General features: G+C 52.3%; 1 protein-coding gene across 1 annotated transcript; it reads left to right on the forward strand.

Moving 5' to 3' along the window:
* The first annotated feature begins 1,931 nt into the window (after positions 1–1,931).
* Positions 1,932–23,113, forward strand: RGSL1 (regulator of G protein signaling like 1). Its single transcript, XM_032118249.1, has 21 exons — positions 1,932–2,122; positions 5,265–5,365; positions 6,030–6,112; positions 6,381–6,455; positions 6,623–6,752; positions 7,063–7,365; positions 8,213–8,317; positions 8,583–8,801; positions 8,884–9,842; positions 10,354–10,416; positions 12,105–12,336; positions 12,942–13,028; positions 13,418–13,589; positions 13,969–14,167; positions 14,409–14,567; positions 14,938–15,067; positions 15,765–15,936; positions 16,618–16,756; positions 17,334–17,458; positions 17,629–17,980; positions 20,081–23,113. The coding sequence occupies exons 1-21, from the start codon at positions 1,932–1,934 to the stop codon at positions 20,375–20,377; spliced, it is 4,293 nt and encodes a 1,430-aa protein (XP_031974140.1). The 3' UTR covers positions 20,378–23,113.
* Positions 23,114–23,330: the final 217 nt, after the last annotated feature.

Here is a 23,330-nt window from a genome sequence, read left to right on the forward strand (position 1 = left end):
CGAATAGATTTAAATCCGTCTTCAAAGGGCCCTGTGCCACACGTGCAGCCAGAGGGTGAGACAATGTCCTGCTCCAGGGGCGAGTCGCAACTGGCACAAGCTTTTCCTTCTTCCTCCTATTAATTTGTGGGAACACCTTTATTCGCCTGGCCCGGCACTTCTTGCCAGCACAGTTATATATCTTGAGAGAAGTGCCAAGGTTTGAAAGCTGTGAGGTTGGTGAGCTGCAAGGGTCGGGCAGGCTGGACTTTGCAGCCTGCTGCCTCCAAGGGACAGGGCACAGCTGGGTCCCTGCACTCTCCTGGGAAGGTTTGGGGACCAGGATGAGTTTCTCACAGGTAGCGTGGGACATGCCTGCCCTTTTCCAACTCCAGCCAGCAGCCAGGCAGTAAAGGATCATGGCTTCCCTTTCCACTGTGCCTTGCTGGGGCTGCTGTGACCTATCCCTCTCCTCCATTTGGGAATGCCTTAAAATGCAGACAGGTCACATCATTGAGGGGTAGGGCGGGCAGGAGGAGGGGGGGGAAAGAGGAGGGTGGCAACTTGAGGGTTAAATAGACAGGATGTGAAATTTCCCTGTGGCTCAGGCCCTGGGGCAGGTGGCTGATGGCTTTGCTCCTGCAATGCTGGGAGTTTCCCAGCACCCTGGGGATATCTCCAAGGGTTGCTCCTCACCACAGATACCGGGATCTCAAGCCCAACAGATTGCAGACCTGGACTGCTAAGCCCAAATAGCCATTTGTTTTTCACCAGCACTAAAAAAAAAATTCTGAAGTAGAAAGGAATGCTTTTTTTTCCCAACATGGATGTCACACAGGGAGGAGGAATTGCCCATTTTGTTGTGATGGTTAGGTCCCAGGAGGAAGCTGGACACACCCAAAATGCCCCAGCCTCCAGCAATGGTACAGCTAGGAGGGAGGAGGGATGGGCATAACATCATGGAATCACAGAATGGTTTGCTTTGGAAGGGACTTGAAGGTCATCTAGTCCAACCCCCTGCAATGAGCAGGAACATCTTCAGTATCTCTCCTCTCCCCATGCCCAACAGTCAATTCGTTCCTAAATTGAGCTATACCACTTTCAGAGCCATCCAAGGAAGTGCTTTGGGCTAGGAGGTTCTACATAAGGAACTGAACTACACTCAAATGAGACCAGCCATGGGCTGGGTGTCCTGATGTTGCATCACCTCCATCTCTGCCCACCACTGGGCACAGCTGCCTCTGCTTGGACCCATGACAGTGCGTCCTGGTGGGCTCCCAAGATGCTCCCAGGCTGGGAGACCTGGAGATGCAGCATGTTTTACCCATGATTAACAACAGGAGAACTGGAAAAATCAACCTAACGCCTGAGCAAGTGCTTAGTTCCAAAGTGACTGAGGACAGGGAGTTCACCGTGGGGTGGGGGAATGAGTGCACTGGGAGGACTGACCTTGTGCAAGCAGCAGTGGCCAACTGATCTCCCCCAGAGTGCTGCAGGAGGCTGACGAAACCCCCCAAGGCAGGTAGGCAGTAGCTGCTGGCCCTGGCTGTGAGCAAACATTGCACACTCCGCAGCAGACCCATGCTCCCTTTGAAGATGCTGCCAGGGTCAAGGGTAGCTGCAGGCTGGTGGCCAGAGGGCTTTCAGCTTTCCAGAGCAGATCACCTGAGCTGCACCAAAGGGCAATTTAGGAAAGCAAATTAATAAGTGAAAACGTGCAGAGGCACATGCAGAGTGGAAAAAAAAACCTCCCTCCCCATGGAGCTCCCCAGACCACACACCAGGAAGCACGGAGGGAAGACGGACCTTGGGGCACAGCACCCAGGACAGCCTCATGCAACCCCCCAGATGCTGCCACCTCCCTCCCCACCCCTTTCTCAGCCACCTGGGTGCCTGTCCCCGTGCCCACCACCCACCTTGTCATCCCTCCCAGGAGCCCATGGCATTGCTCCATGCCCCAGCAGCCCTTTGCACGGCTCCCCCTGCTTGCTCTGGGAGATCCAGCGGCATTCCCGGCAGGCAGCCCCTACCTGCTGCCGGCTGTGCTCCACAGACTTTGCGCGGGGCCGAGCGCCTTCCCCGAGCACGTGCTCAACTTCAACAGCGCCGGGGGGAAGCTGGAAGATGAGAACGTCAGGGGCAGGTGAGATTTGAGACCTAGAAATTGCTTGGCTCAGTTTGTTCTGTACAAGAGTGGAGAATATCCCAGGGAGAACTCAGCACATGACTTTTCCCTGAAGCTGAAAGTTGGTCACACTGTGCATTGATTGGCAGGGTTGTTTTTGTTGGGATTCCTCCCCCCCCCCCCCCCTTTTTTTTTTTATTAGCACTGTTCACACTGTTAAATACACTCCCAGCCAGGTTGAGGCTGTGTTAGCTGTGGCTGACACATTAATTTCAGCCTAACACACTTCACAGCTCCATAAGTGAGAGTACAGAAATCCTAAAACCACTGCCTAAGTGGATTAAGCGGTGAATCCGGGCCTGACATTTTAAATTATAAAAGGTAACAGCAAAGTGCTGCTGCCCATGTCCCTCCCTTATGGCTGAATTAAGTCCCTGTCCTGCCACAACACAACCTGGGCTGCTGAAGCCAACAGCCCCAGACACTCGGATAAGGTTATACCAGTGGTTCTGCTTCAGCTGGAGGAGAGATAAGTGAAGGCAGAGCCTGCCACAGGGGCTGTCAGGTGTAAAAGACAGAGCCCAGCCTGCATGGACAGTCCCAAGCAAGGAAACCACAGACAGATGGCAACAGGCTCAAAAATACTCCTGAAGGGAGCACCAGTGTTGTCCTTGCTGAGCAAACAAATCTTATGCACTCAGGAGACTGAGCATGAAAATCACATATAAAAAGTAATTGTAATATGTTCAAGAAAGGAATGAATATTTAAGGCTGAACTGGAATTCCTCAGGCCTTGGTCAACTCCAGTTTTAAGGTGCTGTGGGCCCAATGTCCTATAAACTATTCATATGAAAACAGGATGAGGCTGTACAGGGGGAAAACAATCCCAAGTCTTCCCCGAAAAGCTCATGGTGGGGATATAATACTTATGTGTACACAGGCTGGAGTTTCCCAGATTGCTGGGGCTCCAGACCATCACCCAGAACCAGAAGCAATGCTGAGGTGTTCGGGGTGGGGGGGAAACAACCCCCACCCTCCTGATGGCACCAAAAGGCACAGGCTGGGCTGCTGGGGGAGGCTGTGAGTGGCCAGTGACCACAGGCAGTGAGGCTGACATTGTTTGGGCAGCCTTGGACTTTGCCACCATGGGGAGCAGTGCCAACTGATGTTGGGCAAGGATAAAAATCCCAGCCCCATCCCCTCTGCCCTGGGAACGTGAGACTCTGCCACTGGTCACCTCAGGTCTGCCAAGGGAGGGCTGCTCCCCATGCCAGGGACAGGGGAAATGGGTGATTGAGGCCGGGGCAGGGGGGGAGCAAAGCCCTCCTGATGTGTTTGATGTTGCAACTCTGCCCTTACCTTTTTTATGGAGTCCAGCCACTCCAAGGTTCCTTCTAAATCTGGGCTGTGCTCATGTGTCCACTTCTTTTTAAAAACCTTTTTGGTTTTTCCTAAATAGCCACCCAGCTTATGTGAGCTCCTCTTGTGAGGAGACAATGTGCCTTGGGAAAACCTGGGAAGCTGCAGTCTGAGCAGACTCCATCCTGCCAAACCTCTTGGGGTCTCCTCTTGGGGAGAAACTCCATGGAAATGGCCCTGTGCCCTCCCACAGTAACCATGTTGGCCTGTTCCTGTTCACAACTTTAGTCCTTTCCTGGCAGAAGCCATCACAGTCCCACTGAGGTCAGTCCAGAGATGGATGAGCACCCAAGGAGCTACCCCAGCCTCTGAGGATCCTACTGGGCATCTGCTCAGTTGCCAACTGGAAAATGTTTGTTGGGTTTTTTTTTTTCACATTATGACCTTTCTCTGAGGACTTTTGAGTCTTTTAAGTGTGAGACAGCCACCACTCCAGCTCATTCCTAGCCCCCCTCTCATCTCTTGGGGTCAGCAGCATAAATCTTTATGGATCCATGATCAGAGCTACTCCTCCCCTGGGTCTTCCACAACTCCTTTCCACAGCTGGGCCTGGCACCACTGGACAAGCAGGTGTTTTGTGGCTCACGGCTGCCCACATCAGTTTGGTTTTTGGCACAGTAACCAGCCCATGTGGCTGGGCTGTGGCCGAAGGAAGGTGAGTATACATCCCCAAGAGGCTGTGCCAGTGCCAGTAGCCCAGCACTGTCCCCCTGGGGTTCCCAGCACCAGCTCCACAATTAATTTGGAACTGTCCCTGTATTCATTGGCACTGTCACAAGCTGCTTGCTGAGATGCAGAGCCCTGATGCTGCTGGGAACAGCTTCACATTCCTGATTTGACAGCACCACCTCGTGAGGTGGGGGCACTGTGGGACACTGTCCTTCCCCTCTGCTGCCTGTGCAGACCGTAGGTGACCCCAGGTCTGGCACCACAGCATTATAAAGAGCAGGATCAAGTACCCACCTGGGGAGCAGATTCCTCCTCCTGCCAGGGAAACAGGTCACTCCTGCTGCAAGAACGGGTTCCTTCTTTTTCTCCTTCTCTTCCAACTGGAGGTTCTCCAAGGTTGAGTCTCAGGCCCAGCTCTGATGAAGCAAGACAGCTGATAAGAAATGTGGGGTTGGTCTGTTTGGAGCAGACACAGTGGGGTCTCCTGTGAAATTTCCATCCCAGGCTGAGCAGATGCACTGACAGCAACCACACTCAGTGCCAAGGTGCCACCAAGAACCTGCTTTGAAGGCAAGAAGTTTGCCCAAGCAGGGAGGGGGGAAGGGTTTCGTTTTAGGACTGCCAAAGTGTGTCTGCAGGGGATTTAAAAAGTGACATTTCACATAGTCACAGGATGGGTAAGGTCAGAAGGGACTACTGGACATCACCTGGTCCAGCATCTCAGCTCAAGCAGGGGCGCCTGAGCACAGTACTGAGGATTGTGCCCAGATGGTTCTCAAATAGCTCCAGTAAGGGAGACTCCACCACCTCTCAGGGCAACCTGTTCCAGTGCTCAGTCACCATCACAGTAAAGAAGTTTTTCCTCATGTTCAGGTGGGAATTCCTCTGTTCCAATTTCTGCTCATCCTGTTGCTCAGCACCACTGAGAAGAGCCTGGCTCCATCCTCTGGACATCCCCCTTTCAGGCACATACAGACACTGATCAGATCCTCTCTCAGTATTCTCCTCTGCAGGCTAAGCAGGCCTAGAGGACAGCCAGGAGGGAAGTGCTGAGAGCCTTGTGGTCCCCAAGAGCCCTGCAGCCCCGCAGGAGTCACCAGAACATGTGTGTCACAATCAGGGTGGCACTTCGGAACACAGCACCGGAACACAACACCATCATGATGACTGCTGGTGAGTTACCCTCTGCTAGGGGCTTTAGCCCTCTAAACACACCCCAAAAGGTGGACAAAGTGGGATAAAAAAGCAGTATTAAGCTTTGAAATATGGGTCCTCCCTGTAACACAGCCATGCCTTCATGGAAGAGGACATTTGCAAGGGCATCCACCCACCAGCAGGCTGATGCCAGCCCATCTTTTTACATCCAGATCTTTCGGACTTAAATAAAACTTCACCGGGTAGTGGGAGGTGTTGGGCACTGACACTTGCATTGAGTCTTGGGTGGATAAGGTGGGTGATGCCCAATGTCTTGGTAAGGCAGAGAAGCACATCTTGTGCCCTCCACCCACAGCACCTCCCTTCTCCTGCCCTATGGATGCCACCACATTTGTGCCCAGCCTCTATGAACCACATACCTTTGCTACTTAGGAGGCTGCCATTCAAACTTCCCAGCTCCTGCATGCTGCTGGACCTGCAGGTGCTTTCCAAACAGCCTGTGCCACCCATCCCAAAACACATTTCACAGACTGTCCCAGCTCCAAATCCTCCCATGTGTGCACAGGACAAGCTTGTACCACATATTCCCTAAAGCTGATTCCCCCCCAAAACTCCTTTGGCTCACATTGATGTCACAGCTGGCAACACAAAGCCCAGATAACTTTCTCTTCTCCCCTTGTAGCATCCATAGCCTCCATGGACATGGGGCTGCTGCTGCGAGATCATGTTTTTGTTGACTTTTTCAACACCTTTTTGAACCTTCCTGTAAGTCCACTCTGCACCATAAAACCTGGGACCTTTCAGAGCTCTCCTTAGGTGAACTGTCTGTGGCATTAGAGGCCCCAGGAATACTGGGACTACACCACATACAGGCTGAAAAATGAGGGAAACCTGAGGATTTCAGCTTGGAGATAGAAGTCTAAAAGGGAATTCGATGCCCTTCTCTGTAGTGGGAACTAACTAGAACAGCTAGGCTCTGGGCTCCTCTGCCACCCTCCATCTCTGTCTGCTCTCCCTTTCCATTTTGATCCAGGTTTTTGGCCAGACACCCATTTACATCAGTGGCATGGGCCGGTGGTACCTGTGGCCAGAGCTGCCGAGCCACCTGGTGAGAAAATGCCCCTTGTTAGGAGGGAGGAGGGGGAGGAGGAGGGAGGAAGAGCACAGGGCAGGGGAGGGAAGGAGCCGGTTTCTCATCGCCAAGGCCCCTCCCTGGCTCTCCTGTTCGTGCAGCTGGGGGATCATTTCAAACTCAGGCGTCATTTCGCTTTTAAGCCCTGGGCGGAGCACAAGCCATTTAAAGTCCTGCTGCAGTTTATGGGGTCTATCTATGAACACCGAGATCTGGAGCGAAGAAGAGCATGTGTGGTGGCAGAGAAGGACACAAACATCAGCCCCTTGTCCTGTATTCCTCCTGAATTCAACAGGAGTGAAGCCCTGTTGATCACCAGGCTGGCTCAGCCCTCTCCACGCGCGTCCCCGTTCCCCACAGCCGCCAGCGCCGCTTGCAGCGCTCAGATCCCAAAGCAAAAGGGAACCTGCTTCTCTGGCAGCTCCCGGGAATCTGCCATGCCTCCCTGCCTGGGCTCTGGGAAGGCGTGCAGGCTGCTAGGAGAGGCAGCCTCGCTGGAAGCACTGCAGCAGCCGTGCAGCGCCGGGGCTCCCACGTTTGTAGGCACAGCTTTTGGGGACACAAGCAGGGACTATAACTTGAGTATCCCCCTTCTGCCTCAGCATCAGGGTGGCTTTTATCGCCATAAAGCAACAGGGCGCCTTCCCCACCCCCTTCCCCTGTAGCAGGGACCTGTTACTCACCCTAATCCCCGGGCAGGAGCCGGCTCCTTCCCCACAGCTAATCCTCTCCTTGGGCACGGGGTTCGCAACGCAGGATCCCAGCCCGGCGGCTTTACTGGCTTGGCTGGAAAAGCACCGACTGCCTCACTTCTGCAAATCCAGCCTGTGCCTCCACCTCGTCCTCTGCCAGAAGTTCCTGGGTTTCATTCGCTCGGTGGAAGCAGGTGAGTCATCGCGGCATGGAGGAAATCGGATCGGCTTCTCCTCTGCAGCTGGGCTTCCTCTCTCCGGGGCTGTCACTGCCTGGTTCCTGCCCAGTGGGTCGTGCCTCTGCTCCGGGTTAAGAAGGGGTTGCATATCCCATTTTTAGGGATGCACCAGGTCCCGATGGGATGTGCAGGGATTTACTCCACCACTCTGTTAATACAAGCTCCCTAAGTACCTACCTAGGAGAGCTTACCAAGGGGTCCAAGGGTGGAGCGGGGTGGAGAGCACCGTGGGGCACGAGAAACAGAGGTGCTGATGTTTCGGGTTTGCCGCTGCGCAGGGGTGCCCTGGGAAAACATGCTGTGGTCTCTCTTACTGGCAACAAGTCTGGATTATGCTCACTTTGCCCCTAAAATGAGCCTTCTCAGTCCAGCCAGGTGCTTCATCAACCAGCATGTCAACTGCCCCTTGAAAGAAAGCTGTGGCAGCAGGAATGCAGATTCTCATTTCAGAAAAATAAGCAATTCACCAAGGCTTTTCCTGAGTATATTGCTGCTGCTTCTTCAGTTGGGTTGAAACTAAAAGCTGGAGGAAATTGAGGGCAAGCCACAAACTCGGGCAAGAAAAGATGGACATTTGCAAGGAAGAGAGGCACAACAGCTGGACAGGCTGTCCCTGACAGGAGCGAGTTATCCTTGCAAACACCATGTGTGCATCCCACAGCCTGTCTGAAACTCCCAGTTCAGGGTGATTTGCTGGTCTCCCTCCAGCAGTCTCTTTCAGGGAGGTTGGAGGGTGCTGGCGGGAGCTAGAGAGTTTTCTTGCAGGCAACCCCTGATGTCATCTGTGCACTCCATCCTGCAGCCGAGCTCCTGAACTGGCAGAGCGCTGACCAGTGGCTGCTGGAGAGGTGCATCAGTGGGAGCCATGGCATGCGGCACTTCCAGGCCTTCGTCCAAGGAACAGCAGGTGGGCACGGGATGCTCCACAGCCCCTTCCCAGCCAGCCATGGGCCACCTGTCCAGCAGGACACTGGCACAGAGCTGGGGGCATGGGTAAGATCCCAGAGAAAGCTTTGGAAGGTGAGCCAGCAGCAGAGCTGGGAGGAAGATGCATAACCCTGGCTTTTCTCTGCTTTTCCCTCGGTTCATCCAGGTGATCTTTCCTTCTGCTTCATCCATCCTCGGGGCTTTCAGGGACTCCTTCCTACTCCCAGCCCTTGTCTGATCCATAGGGGAAGAACTGATTGACTTCTGGCTCATCACTGAAAGGCTCCTGGATCTGGACGAGTCAGATAGGAGTCAGAGAGACCTGTTCTTGTCCCTGGTCCACAGGCTGAGAGCCACTCACTTGCGTGAAGGCTCCAGTGTCATCACCCTCTGCACCACCACAGGAGCTGGGGATGAGCACTGCCCTTCCAGAGAGGTGGTCTTTCCTGGATATTCGCAGGGAGGTGGGATACCATCACCTTCTTGGTTTGGCTGGGGAACTGCATGGAGCCATCTCCCCATCATAATTCCCTGCATCCATTTCAGGATCACTGCCGAAAGCCAAGCACATCCAGTCCATCAGCACAAGGAGGGAGATCCTAAGCAAGATGCAGGAACAGGCCCTTTTTATGATTCAGAGTTACTGGCTCCCTAAATTCTTCATGCACTGCAAGATGGGAATGGAGGAAGAGGAATCATGCCAGCCTTTGCTCCAGGAATATCAGGAACGTTTATCACAGGCCAGCTGGCAGGAACCCCCAGGCCTTTCAGAGCCCTTCCCCACAATGCACATCAAAAGGAGACAGGGTGTGTCAGGGCCCTACTGCAGCCTGAAGACCAAAGCAGAAATGTGGGCTCTGGTCAAGGAGGGGAGAGACACCCAAGAAGTGAAGATGGCCACTTTTCAGGTGAAACCAGAGAGGCAGCCAGGGCCAGCTGGGAGAACAGAGGAATTGTGTCTGGATAAGGATGCTTTGGGATCGATTCCCCAGCAGTCAGAGCATCCTGCAAATACTGCCTTTGGAGGCAAACGAGGAGTAACCTTTCCTGGAAGACCTCAGTCCAGTGCAGAGCAGGATCTAGAAAACCTCTGTAAGGAGAAAATCTTCTCTGATCTGCTTCCCTCTGCATCTCTTGCCCAGCTGCCATCCTTGAAAAAGCCAGTCAAGACCTTGGATTTCCTTCCCTGGGCCCTTAGTGCTGAGGCCTGTGCGGGACGGCCCTTCAGAGACTTCCTGCAGTGCCAGAACCGGTCCATGGAGACTCATCTCCTGGATCTGTGGCACGACCTGGAAGAGTTTCTGCCTGTGGTGCTGGACTCCAGCAGAGAAAACAGCTTCTTCCTGCGCCATTTGATTGGGGAAAAGATCTGCAAGACCTACCTGGAGGAGGACAGCTTTGAGAAGCTTCCCTTGGACACCAGGACTGTCGTGAGTTTGTGGAACCATCTGATGTGTGGAGAATTCTCCCCCTGGATATTCAGAGCACAGAAGGAGATTTGCAAGGTACACAGGGGTGCTGGCAGTGGTCAGCCTGGGAGGTACAGCTGGCATTGGCCCTCCTGTGGTGATGTGAGGGCTGTGAGAATGTTTAGGAATTGAGGCATTTGGAAAATTAAGAGGAAAAGAGATTAGGAAGGGAAAACTTGTGGTCACCTTGCACTGGACCAGTGACCAAGATGCTCCAGGCCAGTGGAGAGGAGCATCCTCACTGGTTTGCTGGGCAGTAGAGCAGAGGTGAGCAGTCACTGAACATCTCTGATGACCCTGGCTAGATGCACATTCCAAGGGCTAGGAATGACAGGGCAGTGGCCACCCTTTTGCATCTGTCACTGGTTCCAGCACAACCCCAGTAAAACACATTTAGCACCCCAGCCCTTCTGGGCAGCCCCTGGGCAGCCCAATGGACCAAGCTGGATGTGCAGGCTTGTCCTGGGCATCTCAGCAAGTTGTGAGCCACCCATGGCACCAGCACTGTGGCACTGCCTGAGCACAATCCCCCTTTGCTCCTCCTCAGCTGCTCTGCTGCCTCTATGAGGAATTTCTGGCTGACGATGACAGGACGTTCCTCCAGTTTATGGTAAGGGGAATGCAGAGGGGCATCCTCGGGGGGGTGTGCAGGCACCAGTGGGGATGTGAAAAATTGGAGAGAGAGAGAAGGAGGGACAAGAAACCCAGCATTAGCTGGAGGTCCAGCATCCCAGGATATCCGCAGCCAATGCTGCCACAGGGTGACACAGCAGATCCTACCCAATTCCAGCTTCCTGGAGCAATGATCCTTAGCTCTTCCAGCATAGCATCCTCTTAAGTTGGCAGCACTGCAGGCACACCCTGCAAGAGCTCCCCGAGACAGGCGGTGATCCTGCCTAAAAGCAGGGAGAAACATATTTGCAGGCTTTTAGGGCAGGCAGGGGTGAGCCCAGCGCTTCTGGGAATTGATCTCCCCTGGCTTTTTTCCTTGCCCACCCTACTAATGTGTAATTATTACTGCTATTAATGTGACTCATGTGCATGACACACATGGGATGACCCTGTCCCAGCAGCAGTATCTGGCCAGCACAAGGGGGAAGAAGCCATGCAGCCTTTTAGCCTGTGACTCAACCACCCTCAGGTTTTCCACATACTTTTTTCTACCAAAAAGGATGATATAAGAAATCAGAGTCACACAAGCACTCTTCCCAGACTATTATTCCTCCTGGCATCAGAAATCCCATAATACCTACCCCAAATTCCAGCATTACACCCAGAAACATCCTTGCAGGCAGAACCCCCTGAGCATCCCACTTGCTTTGGTACCTGCACAACCTATGCAGGCAATTTTTTTCACTGCAGATGGTGTTCTTCAAACCAACTGTTTTCCCCAAAATGAAATGTCAAATCAGCAGCTGATCCTGGAATTGTTAAGGAGAGGCTGTCAGGGCTTGGTATCCTCAAAGACCTGGCTCCCAGAGTCTCAGCCAGTGATAGCTGACCATTTTGGAAAAGTCAGCTGGCAGCTCCTGACCCTGACTCATTAACTGCTCTTGGTTGGAAGTTAATTAGCTGCCCAGGTTTTTGTGCATCTCTTGTCAAGGAAATCTCCCCTCCGAGGCCAGAACTGGTCTGGGAGTACAATTAGCACTGCAGCAGGCGTTGGGGTTGTGCTCTCTGTGGGCACGATCCCCTGAGCCAAACTCCTCCTGGGTCTCCTGCTCTGGTGTCAGGGGAACTGCTGTGGGCTTAGCAGGTTTATTTTTGGTGCCTGCTCTCAGATCTCAACCAGAAACCAGCCACTCTGCCCCTGCTTGGCGAGCTGTGCAAACTGTTTGTCCATGGGGAGAGGCAAAACCTGCAGGAGGGTCTTGGGAGGGATGAGGGAGGCACTCCCAGGGCACCAGCTGGAGCCAGCCCCAGTGACAGCAGCCAACAAAACAGGACGCAAGGCTACCAGGCTGCTGGGGACACCTTCAGGGTTGTTTTCAGCCCTCCTGGAGGGATGTTGAACTCTTCAGGAAAGCTGCAAGGCCATGTCTGGCCTACCTCTGGCTGCCTGTCCCCAGTACATTCCAGCTGCAGGCAGCTGTGAGCTGGATTTAGGCAGCTGCATGGGTAGGTGTAAGGTCTATGCTGAACTTTGTGTTCACATAGATTCCTTCTAGACTGCCTAAAGCTCAAGCAGAGATCTAAATTGGGCAGGTTTGTAGTCTGACGCACAGTAAAACATGTGGGCACAGTGCTGGAGATGCGGAAGATGCTGTGTGCCATCATCCTGCCCTCTTCTCGCCACAGGCTCCAGGGAGCGATGTCCCCATGCCCAAGGTGCCAGGCCATGCTGCTGGCAGATGGGAACATTTCTACCTGTCACAGAGGATGAACCAGTCCCTGAAGCTGAGCCAGGTCTTGCATGGCACAAGGAGGTTGGAAGGGATCTCCTCTGAGCACTGGCAATTACTTGCTGCTCGGGACCTCCAGAAAGGGGGTTCCATCCAGGCAGAGATGAAACTGTTCCTTGGCAGCACTGGTAAGAGGAGGCTCAGAATTCCTGATGTGGCTCACGTTGGCTGAAGCCAGTAAAGTGTATTTTATGCTCTGGCAGTGACCAGTGACCCTAAACAGGTCAGGGACATCATGGAGTGGGTTGGTACAGTGGGTCTGGGAGCCTTCATTTGTAATCAAAGCTTTGGCAGTGATCTAAGGGCCAAATTCTCTGGCCAGTACCAGAGCCACATCCCTGCACTGGCCTGGGTCACCAGATCAAATGAAGGCTACAGCAAAGTGACTAAAGCCCAAAGCTCCTGCCACCCCAGTTCCACATCTTGGCCTTTTCCTGAGGATGCTGGGACTGGCCATGCTGGTGCTACTGGTGTAACCCCTCAGCTTTGTTCTCTCATGCAATTTTTTGAGAATGACACCAAGTTTCTGGGCACCTGTGGTCACCTGTAGCACCCCTGTAACTTGTGGGCCATCTGTTGTACCCAAAAAATGCAGTGTCACAGGTAGAGCATGGAACAGGACACACAAGGAAGGTAACAAGTCAAAATCCAGCCCTCAGAGCCAGTGCTGAAGGGCTGTCATAGCCAGAGGTAATGGACATGGGATCTGTCCCCTCTCCTCTCTCTGATGCAGAATTCCAGAGGATGATGGCAGATGAGCTGGCTGTGGGTAGCCCAAGCAAGGAAGAGGAGCTTCTGCAGCTGATGAGTGCAGCACTTGGTGAGTTCAGTCCGGGCAGACAAGAGGCAGGGTGGGCTCCCAAACATCAATCACCCTTGTGGAGGTGCTCCGGGGACTGAGTGAGTAGGGGTCTTCCTTGCAGGCATTGCATCATCTGGTGGAACTTCTCCAGAAGGAAAGGCCTATCCATCCATGACAGGCTGTATTCTGGGGCATTAATCCAGCCAGGGAGGGTGGGAATGGGGGATTTCTCTGAAGCAGATGCTGAGGAGGTCAAACCATGAGAGGTGAAGAGCTCCCACAGTACTCAGTGTCTCCTGAGCCAGAGTCACCACACAGACACCATGTGGAGGCTCCATGTGGGTCAAGCTGTGAGCAGGCTCTGGCTGTCATTTGAGGAAGAGGCCAACCCTGTTCTGTCCCCACAGCTGTTGCATCCGAGAGGATTGCTAGAGAGAATACTGCTGCTGCTGCAAGAAAGAAGTCATCTAGAAGACACAGGTCTGGCACTTTGCAGCACAGAGCTTTGCTATTTCCACTCTCTCAGATTTTTCCCTGTCATGCCACTGCTCCCAGTTTGGTCTTTTGGCCCTTTCAGATGTAGGCATAGGTGGCCTGTGGGTCTAAACTGCAATTACCAGGGAAAGGAGAATAATTAACACCCCCACCCTCTACCCCCTGTTCAGATTTACTCTTCACATCTTGTGCAGGTCTCATGCACTTCATCCTCAATCAAGTCCTGGAATGCCACCTCGGCAGTGCTCAGATTCCCAGAAAAATCCCTTAAAATCACTCTGTAGCGATACTTAAATCTCTGGACTTGTGTCTTACCTCCTGAGAATACTCTAGCCGTGAGTCCTTGCAGCTCCACACTGGGACATAAAGCAAATGGAAAAATGATGGTGAGCACCTGGGTTGAGCTGATTTCTTCAGCCCAATTATGCAAATGCACCCTGCTCAACGTCCATCCCACCCCAAGGGGCCAGACAGCAACTGCTATAAATGCATTTTTCTATGAACCATCAGCCAGTACATTGATATTCCATCCAGACTCTCACCCCAAACCTACCAAATCACTTCTGGGCCTGCAGGCTGCTGGACTGGAGGAGGAAACCCTGCAGATAAGCAGGACAGACAACCCCAAGGCTGTCAAGTGCAAGAAGAGAGCCCAGGGGAGAGTATCTAGTGCCCTGTACCATTGTCCAACCTCCTCCAGGAACAGAAGTCCAGTGGGACCCCAACCCTGGGGCTGCCCCCTATCAGCTGCTTCCCCCCTTCCACCAAACTAGTGCCCTCCTCATGCATCTGGCTGTCCTTGATGCTCTCTCTGCTCTCCCATCTGGCAGGGTTAAGGAGCAGGATGAGGAGGATGAGGAGGATGAGGAGGATGAGGAGGAAGAGCAGTACCAGCAGAAGAAAAAGAAGCAGAAGCAGACACAGAAGCAGAAGCAGAAACAGAAACAGAAGGAACAGCAGCAGCAGCAGCAGGAGGATTTGTTGCCCTGGAGCAAAAAGCCCAAGTCTAGGCGTCGTCATCAGATGCAGGAAGGCAGAAAGGAACTCAAGACAGAGAGAATGGTAAGGAAAGACACTGTCTGCTGGCAGGCTGAGGATGTTTGCCAGGCAAGAAAGTGAGGAGATGCTGTGAGACAAATGATGTCACATAAATGGGGTGAGGTTGCAAAATGGCAGCAGGGAAAGTGTTTCTCCTACGGGCTCTGGAGTCCTGCTCACGCAGACTTCACCACATCTGGTCAGGACTGGCCAAGTGATTCACACCATCACCTGTGGCCACCAGTGAAACTGAGAAATACTGGAAAGCAAAGATGATGGATGGGTCACAAATCCCACTGCCAAGGCTACTCCAGCTCACAGTGGTGGGTCCAAACAGGAGGGCTCTGTCCAGGAGCAGCCCCTGGCTGATGCCACCTGTGCCATGTCTCCACAGCAATGGGCTTGGGATGCCATCCGGGAGCTTGTCAGAAGCTTCTGCAAGTTCCAGAGGGAGATGGAAAATTACAAACGCCGTGTGGAATTTGAGGAGTTTCTCCGTCAGGAGAGAGGAAACGAGAGGGAAAGTATGTCCAGTGTCCTGCCACCCCTTCTCCTCCCTCCCCAGGACATGCCTGGGTTTAGGTAGAGAAGAAAATGGAGGAAACGTGTGCCTTATCTCCCACAACCATGACTTATTGCCCCGTTACGCTGTTGCATCTCTCTCAAACAATGTTGTCTATGCAAGTTTGCATCCCTGCCTCAAAAAAACCCCCAAACCAGGAAACACTAAATGGAGCTAAGATGAGACAGGCCAGAAAAATAAACAAAAGGAAATTATTTTCTGGGCAACAGGGAGCTGACCTAAACAGAAAGTTTACTCACAGGCTTGAGAGGAGGCTGGAAAAGCAGTTAGAAAAGTAATCTACTAAACACACAGAAACCCCGTATAGATAAGAGAATTTTTTATATGGGGGAAACAACAGATTTTTCCCTTTCATCCTCACTCATCTGCTTGTGGGCTCTGTCAGAGCCAAGGCAACAGCTAGACAGACCAGGGGGCTTTAGGAACAGGCCATTCCCTATGGAAACAGTGAACATAAAGACTCCATGGGTGCAAAGAGGAGGAGGGATGGAGGAGATTACTAAGCTAGTTGGAAGGTGTCATCCACAGAGGTAGAAAGGTCCTCAGCAAATTGAATGCAGGTAAGGGAAGCACAGGTGAGGTGAAGGAGCAAACTCAGTGCTGGGGAGCAGGACGCAGCATCTCTTCCCCTGTCTCAGACCTGCCCATCAAGGAGAAGAAGAGCCAAAGTCTCTCAAGGACCCCCCGCTCCCGCAAGGGCAAAGCCCGGCTCGAAAAGGTGACGCTGATAAAACGCTGCATTTTGGACAAACAGGTCATCGTCGTCAACTTCCTCGTCGATGACCTCCGCTTTTACCTGGAGATGGACAAGTAAGTTCTTCCTCCACCAGGTGCTTGGGTACCACCACAGAATCCCAGAATGGTTTGGGTTGGAAGGGACTTTAAAAGTCATCTTGTTCCAACTCCTGGCCATGGGCAGGAACATCTCCCACCGGACCGGGTTTCTCAGAGCTCTATCCAACTTGGCCTTGGCACCAGCCTCCCTTGGCCCTGGCCCAAAGCCATCTCTGATTGAGACCTCCAAATCCTCCACTTCAGCTTGCAGTCATCCCCTTGCTACAGGTTCCTGTTTGAAATCCTTTTGGTTTAGTAGTCCCAAGCAATCCAACATTTTGCCTACACCATTCTGGAAGTCCCAGTTGTGGTGGCATTTCTCCCTTGACTTTGTCCATGTTCCCAACAAACCTGTAAGACCAATCCATGGCCAATGGACACCAGCCCTACAGCCAACATCCCCACAACAGGCAAATCCCCAGCTTTCAGTCCTCCTCTTTTCCCAAAAAGGGAGAACATCACCTGCCCCAGGTGAATCCTAGGACCACGAGGGTGGCAGAAGAGGGAGGTGGCTTTTCATATCTCCTGTGTCACTGTTCCACACCTTGAGGACTGCTTTTTCTGGCCAAGCAAATACTAACTTAAGCAAGAACATGACTGTCTAGCCTGGCAGTTACCAGCACTTGTCTCAGAGCAAGACCCCACATGCCTTTGCAGGTTTTCCAGGTTGGCTGACTCCGTGGAAGCTGTGGCACCCTGCAGCATGCAGTCAGAAAAGCACATTGCCTTTCTCAAAAAGAAACTTGACATCATCAGCAGACTCTTCCTGAACTCTGATATCCCCCCAAAGCTGCGGGTGAGACCCTGGGACCTGCCCAGGAAGGCTGGAGACTGCTGCCAGCTCACTGCTCAAGGCAGCGCAGCTGGGAACAGTGGTGGCGAAAGAGAAACAGGCAGGGGTCTGGATCTGCTGTGGTGATTTTGGGGCATGCTCTGGAGCTTGGGACTTCTACATGGGCTGTGAGGGGTGGGAAGCAATCCCCCACCAGACCCAGATAGACTGAGAACAAGCATGTGAATAAGGATGGAAGAAATGGGGATTATCCATTACCTGCTGGACAAATGCCACGGCTGAAGCATCAGGATGCTGCTGCACAGCACCAATCCAGTCCTTGCACTGTCCAGAAGCCAATGCCACCATCACCTCCTCCCCACTGCACCCACTCCATCCCCTTCCAGTAGCACTGCCATCTCCCCTTTGGAGAGCACAATGCTTTCCACAGAAATCCAGGTGGGATCCTGCCCTTGTGTCTGGGGCATGCAGCCAGGATGTAATTTGGTTCTTTTCTTAAAGACTGCTGAGGTGGGGCCAGGGAGAGAAACCCAGCCCCGTCAGGAGTGCTGCAAACTGTTTTGGTTTCTTCTGTGCCCAGGTCAACATCTCTGATAAAGAGAGGGATTTAATCTGGCGTTTATCTTCCAAGGGGCCAGTGACCCGGGCCATCTACCACAATGCCAAGGTCACCCTCTTCCCCATCCTGATGTACTTCTGGAGAAGGTACCTATCTATCCCCTCTTTCCCGAGGTGGAGGAGGCTCTGTGGATGCCAGCCTTTATCTCCAGCCACTCGTTCCTCTGACATGCTGAAAATGCAGATGAAACACTCCCCAGGGGCTCAGCTGGAATTTTCTCCTTGGAGCTTCACTGTCTCTGGTGTTTCTCACGCAGGTTCTGCACCTGGACAGTGATGAGGAGCTTTCGGGCCTATGCAGAGGTCAGGAGCTCTGAGATCCATGACGAGGAGAGGAACTTTCAGCTCATGAAGGGGGACAAGGGCTCCCGGGTCCAAAAGGAGGAGAGGAGTTCTCAGGTTCCCAAGGCAAGCAGGAGCTCCTGGGACCACAAGGAGGACAGGGTTCCAGCCTCTTCACCTCCTGCAAAAACCTCCTCCAAAGTACCCAAGATCCACGGTCCCAGGAAGCTGGTGGCCACTCCCTCTGCTGCACGTTTTGCTCCAGGTTTGTTCTTCCAGTGCAGACACATCCAGACCTGGGGGTTTGGTATTCTACAGGGTTCCCTTTAAAAGACCCCCTCTTTCATACAGCTTTGAGGCTGTATGTGGTGTAGGCCTGCTGGAAAAATGGAATGGAGTATTTTTTTCCTGTCAAAATGAGTCAAAACTGTCCAGTGGGATTTTAGAAATTTTCTTTGGTGAATAGGGAAGTGAGCACAGAGACTTCCCAAGCAAAGAACTGTTGTGTAATTCCTATTTATTTCAATAACCGAGTTAAAAATACTCAGGAATACCCCCTGAAACAGAAATAAAACCCCCAATCTTTTGGGTTGCAAATCAAATGGGAGCAGGAAAAGGAGAACAACTGTGCAGCCAGGCACAGTGGCATTCCATGGAGGGTGCTTTGAATATCTGGAATGGAGAATAAGCTCCATCAGGATTTGAGGTGACGCATCCAGGGAAAGAGATGTTTTTTCTTTCTCATACACTTGTTTAGTTTCAGTACACTGAATAACCCTAAACTGAACAACACAAAGTGGTGCTGAGTGCTGTCAGTCAGCCTGACAACCCACTCCTTGGCTGAATATTCATTTGGAAATTGTCTAATTGATTTTTGATTAAAGGGGAAACCGAAATAGGCACATACTAATCTTGCTTTGACGGATGAGTGGGCATCAGCAAGCTGCTGTTCTGCTCCCTGTCATTTATCACTGTCAAGTTCTGGTTAAAAAGCAGCAGAGTTTGAGGGTTTGGATCCCTCCAGGCAGGTGCTTGAGCTCCTGGTCCACAGCAGGGCTGGGGTGACAGAGCCCTGTGCTCCAGGAATGCCAAGCCATCTCTGTAGCTCAAACCACCTCACACCTTGAGTATTTCCATGGACAACATCCGATGTTCAGCTTGGGTCTCCACCTTGTTACAGAGCTTCACTGCACTTCCAGGACCTTCTCAAATGTAGTTGTTTTAATGCAAAAGTCACCAAAAAACCTCATGTATCACGTATGTATTCCAAGCTAGTGACAAGAACAAGGACAGTGTTTGCCAGGGTCTTCAGGGAGCAGAGAGAGTGACATTTAAACTGATTCAGATTAGAGATAAGGAAGTTGTTTTTTACACTAGAGGGTGGTAAAACACTGGTACAGGTTGCCCAGAGAAGCTGTGGCAGCACTATCCCTGGAAATGTTCAGGATCAGGTTGGACAAGGCTCTGAGCAACGTGGTCTAGTGGAAGATGTCTCTGCTTATGGCTGGGGGCTGGACTAGGTGGCCTTGAAAAGTCCCTTCCAACACAAATTATTCTGTGATTAAATCAGTGCAAACTGTTGCAAGGGTTAGGACAGTCCCAAGCAGCACAGCCTGCTTTTAACTACAGCCACAGAGAGCAACTGCACTGGGAGCTGCTCTGGACACATAGAAGACTGATCTCTCCAGCATGGACATTAATCACACAGAGACTGTCCCTGGGACAATAGTCCCCAAGCCACCGCTCCTTGCTGCATCTCACAGGGATGAGTAATGGGAGCCACGCAGAAAAAATCCCTCAGCTTTCCTGGCATGTGGGGACAAGATGTGTGACCCAAAATAGCTGCTGTTTCTGACTGTGCTGATGTCCACACCAGCTCCTGAGACACTTTTCTGCACCTTAGGATTTCACCAATGACGTTTCTCTAAGGATCTTGCTTTTCTGACGTTTAGATAAAAACTTGCTTTTGAGCTGGGGGGGAAAAATTTGGTTTTGTTGCCTTTTAAAAAGCACCGAAATTGCTGGGGAAAACACCTGTAATTTCAGAGAAAACCTCCTGTCACCCACCTTATTTTGAGGGCTGCGCAGATGCCGTGTGAGGAGGGCTTGGCGGTGGCAGGCAGGGACCTGTGAGCTATCACCAGGCGTCACTGTGGCACTGTCGCTGCCTGAAAGCCTGGCCACACTGCCCGACCCCAGGGTGACTCCTGGGACAAGCTGCCCAGGCAGACACAAAGCCTGGCACATTTCCCTATCTCCCATTTCTTCCACCCAGGACCCCCCCAGCCTTGCCACAGCACCAGGTTGGGACACGTCACCCCCACCCTGCAGCCCCCAAACTGTTTTGCAGTCAGGGAGATCTGGGTAACTCAAGTCCTTGCTCAGCTATCCTTCCTTGTGCTCTGGGCAAGCCCCAAGTGATTTGAGGGGGACAACACAGCTGTACTCCCTCATTTGCCATTGGAGCACTCCATGTCTTTTCCCTCACCAGGTAAAAAGCCTATCATTATCTTCACGTTGTCAGAAGGGCTTGAGCTCCTGCTGCCACGGCCCCAGAAGAAAACTGAGCCTTCAGAGGAGCAAAAGGGTGAGCCAGCACTGAAAGGGACCCTCCTGCTCCTGAGGGGAGCTCTGGCAGCGGGGATGGGAGCTGGGCTTGAGGGCTCCCTGCAGCAGCCCATGGTGGGAAGTTTGTGCCGTTGGTTTTCTCAGATTCCGATCTGAGTGGGGAGAAGAGGCCATCGCTCAGCGAGTCTGCCCTGCAGGGCAGGTAGGTGGTCCCAGAGGTGTTCACCTCCTCCAAACCACACCAGCACAGGCTGTGGCTCCCCTTAAATCCCAAGGGTTTGTGCAGGATATTGCTCACCCCCACCATCTCCAGTAATAGTCACAGAAAACTCCCAGCTGCTGCACCTCTCCATGCCTAGAACTCCTCCCTGGGACACAGCCCTCTGCTCATCCCTGATCACCCACTCCATGGCCAGAATTCCTCCCTGGGAGCACACAGCCATGTGCTGGTTCCTGATCACCCTCACCCTGCCTCTAGCAACAGCAGCCACTGATGCAGTATCTCTTCCTTCCCTCCAGGAACTAAGGGTAGGACAGCCTGCCCTTGAGCTGGAGCCCTCCCAAAACACCACCCACATGAGTGGGATCCAAGGAAGCTGAGCAGCCTGGACACAAGGAATTGTTTGCACTTAGTCAGCAATAAAACCTAAAAATAAAGCAATTCACAGCATCCTCCAGCTTACCTGGTGACAGCACAGCAGCTCACAGCTCTGCAGTCGTAGCAGGGACATGCTGTGACATGTGTTACCAGCTGAAATACCACACAAGTCTCCTTCCTCACATGTATCTGTAAAAGGTATCTCAGCTCCTCACCTTTCTACACAAATTAAATACTTCCTGAGGGTGGCAAGGCTGAGAGAGCCTACTTGGTTCACTCAGCTGTCCCTGGCTGCTGAGATGGTGCCTGTTTTGCCAAAGCTTTTCTGATTTTCCAACAAAATCAGCTCGTGCTTGACTGGGGCTTCAACATGCTTTTTTTTGGTGAGGTTTTGGTTTTTTGTTGGTTTTTTTAAAGCCAGTATGTTTAAAAAGCACTAACCAAATCATAGCAAAGGCCCCAATTTTCCCCAGGTGAAACTGAGTCAAAGTGGCTTTGCCAAGTCACCAGGAAGCTGCGGAAATCACAAATATTCTTTGGACCTCATGAAGAAAAGACCACAACCTTTATCAGTTTGTCAGAGGCAAGCTCTCAGCTTTGTCATTTTCAGCTATTTTTAACCACTTTTTAATCCCAGATCCTAGAAGAGTGCAACCTGGGAATAACACCAGGTACATTTTGAAGGCAGATGACAACATGTTTCGTATTTATCTCTTATGATTATCAATACTTTGCTTCTTGAGGATCAAAACTACCCAAACCCAGTAACTTTTACTTAAATGAAGTGCTTGGGAAGCTGATGCCATTTCTACAACATGAAATGTGACCAACTCTCAAAATTGCCCTTGTGCTGGGAGATGATTTTGCCCTGAAAGCTTTCAGGCCCAAAAACTTGCTGTGTTTTTGTGAGCCCTTCACTAATGCTCCTGAGCCCAGCTGAGCCCAGGCCCTCGAAGGCCTCACAGATGTGCCTGAAGCCCAGCACAGCAAAACCACAGCTAAGAACAGGCTTCACTCCACTGCTTCTGTGGGCTGGTTTGTGGGTTTGTTTTTCAGAGCAGCAGATGAGGCATGCTGAGCTGGGAGCACCCCTGTGCACACAAACATGTCCTCAGCATGCAAGACCCAGGACAGAGAGAATCTGATCCCATCACACTGGGCTGAGCCAGCTGTCCTGGGGGGCCCCAGCAGAGGAAAAAGGCAGAGGCACAGCAAATACAGGCAGCACAGCAGGGGAATGAAGTGTGTGGGGCCAAATCACACCTTTGGGCACCATCCATGGGCTGCAAACCTGCCCAGGCCAAAGGAAAGCAGCACCTCCCAGGTCGGCATCGATGCTGGGAGCCATCAGCACTAATTTTGGCAGTTGGTTCTGCCCCCAGCTGTGCCCCAGACACTGCCACACCACCCAGCTGCAGTACTGCCCGCTGGTTTTCCATCCTGCCTGGCTTCTCATGGAGCACTGGCCCATCCTTCTGGGAGAGGCAGGCTGGTATTTTCTCCAGCCTTGCTCCCAGTCCTGCATTCTTTCCTCCCATGGTCTGATGCTCTGGGAGCAATCTGCTCTGCAGATGCTGTGCATGGATCAGATTTCTCCTCTGACAGCAGCCTGTTGGTGCTTCTGGCTTCTCAGAAAGCAGGACACAGCTCCGCAGAGCACAGGAGCCATCCCTGGAAATTCTTCCCAGCAGCCAGATTGCCCCAGAGAGATAAGTCACAGCCTCCCTGAGTTTAATCACTGCTCTGTTTTGGGCATGCCTTTTGAGGCTGCCAAGTCCCAGGCCTTCAGCGAAACAGCCAAGTGATGGAAGAAGATGCAGAGGTCACAGAAAGCTGGAAACATGGCATTTTGCAGGAGGCTGGAGGAGCCCGGCCCTTGGCCTCACTTCTCCTCATGCAAGAGCAGAAATGCTGCTGTAGCACAGGGCACCCCATAGCTCCCTGCTCTCCCCGCTGCTGAGAGCTGAGCACACATCTCTGGGTGTCATCCTGCCTTCTGGGCATGAGAAAGGCACAGTGAGCAAGAAAAAAAGAGCAGGGAGGAAGGGTAAACACCCAAAAATATTGGCACAAGAGGAGTCAGCATTCTCCTGGTTGCATTTTCTTATCAACAGTTGTGTAGTCAAACTTCTATTACATATTTAAAAGGTTCCCAGGACGGTTACAGCAGGGATTCTGCAACACAATGTATCAAACCAGGAGGCCCATAGAAAGAAGTATATAAGGACAGATTCTTGGTAGATGTTTCAGAGATGTTTATTTCTCCAACTGCATGGCCGGGGCTCTGCCGAGGAACTCCCGCAGTCACAGGACCAAGGAACCTTGCCCGCGCAGGGAACACAAACCAACCAATGGGGAACGAGGCTGAGCAGGGGCAGGGAAACCCCGTGTCTGTGCCCTCAGGGCCCCTCTGCCAGGGCTACACGGCGGGGGAGGAGACCCTGACATTTCACCCATTTTATTTTAATAAAAGGAGAATGAAAACAGCTGGGTAAACATAACAAGAACCGT

This window comes from Corvus moneduloides, chromosome 9, assembly GCF_009650955.1.
Source record: "Corvus moneduloides isolate bCorMon1 chromosome 9, bCorMon1.pri, whole genome shotgun sequence".
NCBI classification, from domain to species: Eukaryota; Metazoa; Chordata; class Aves; order Passeriformes; family Corvidae; genus Corvus; species Corvus moneduloides.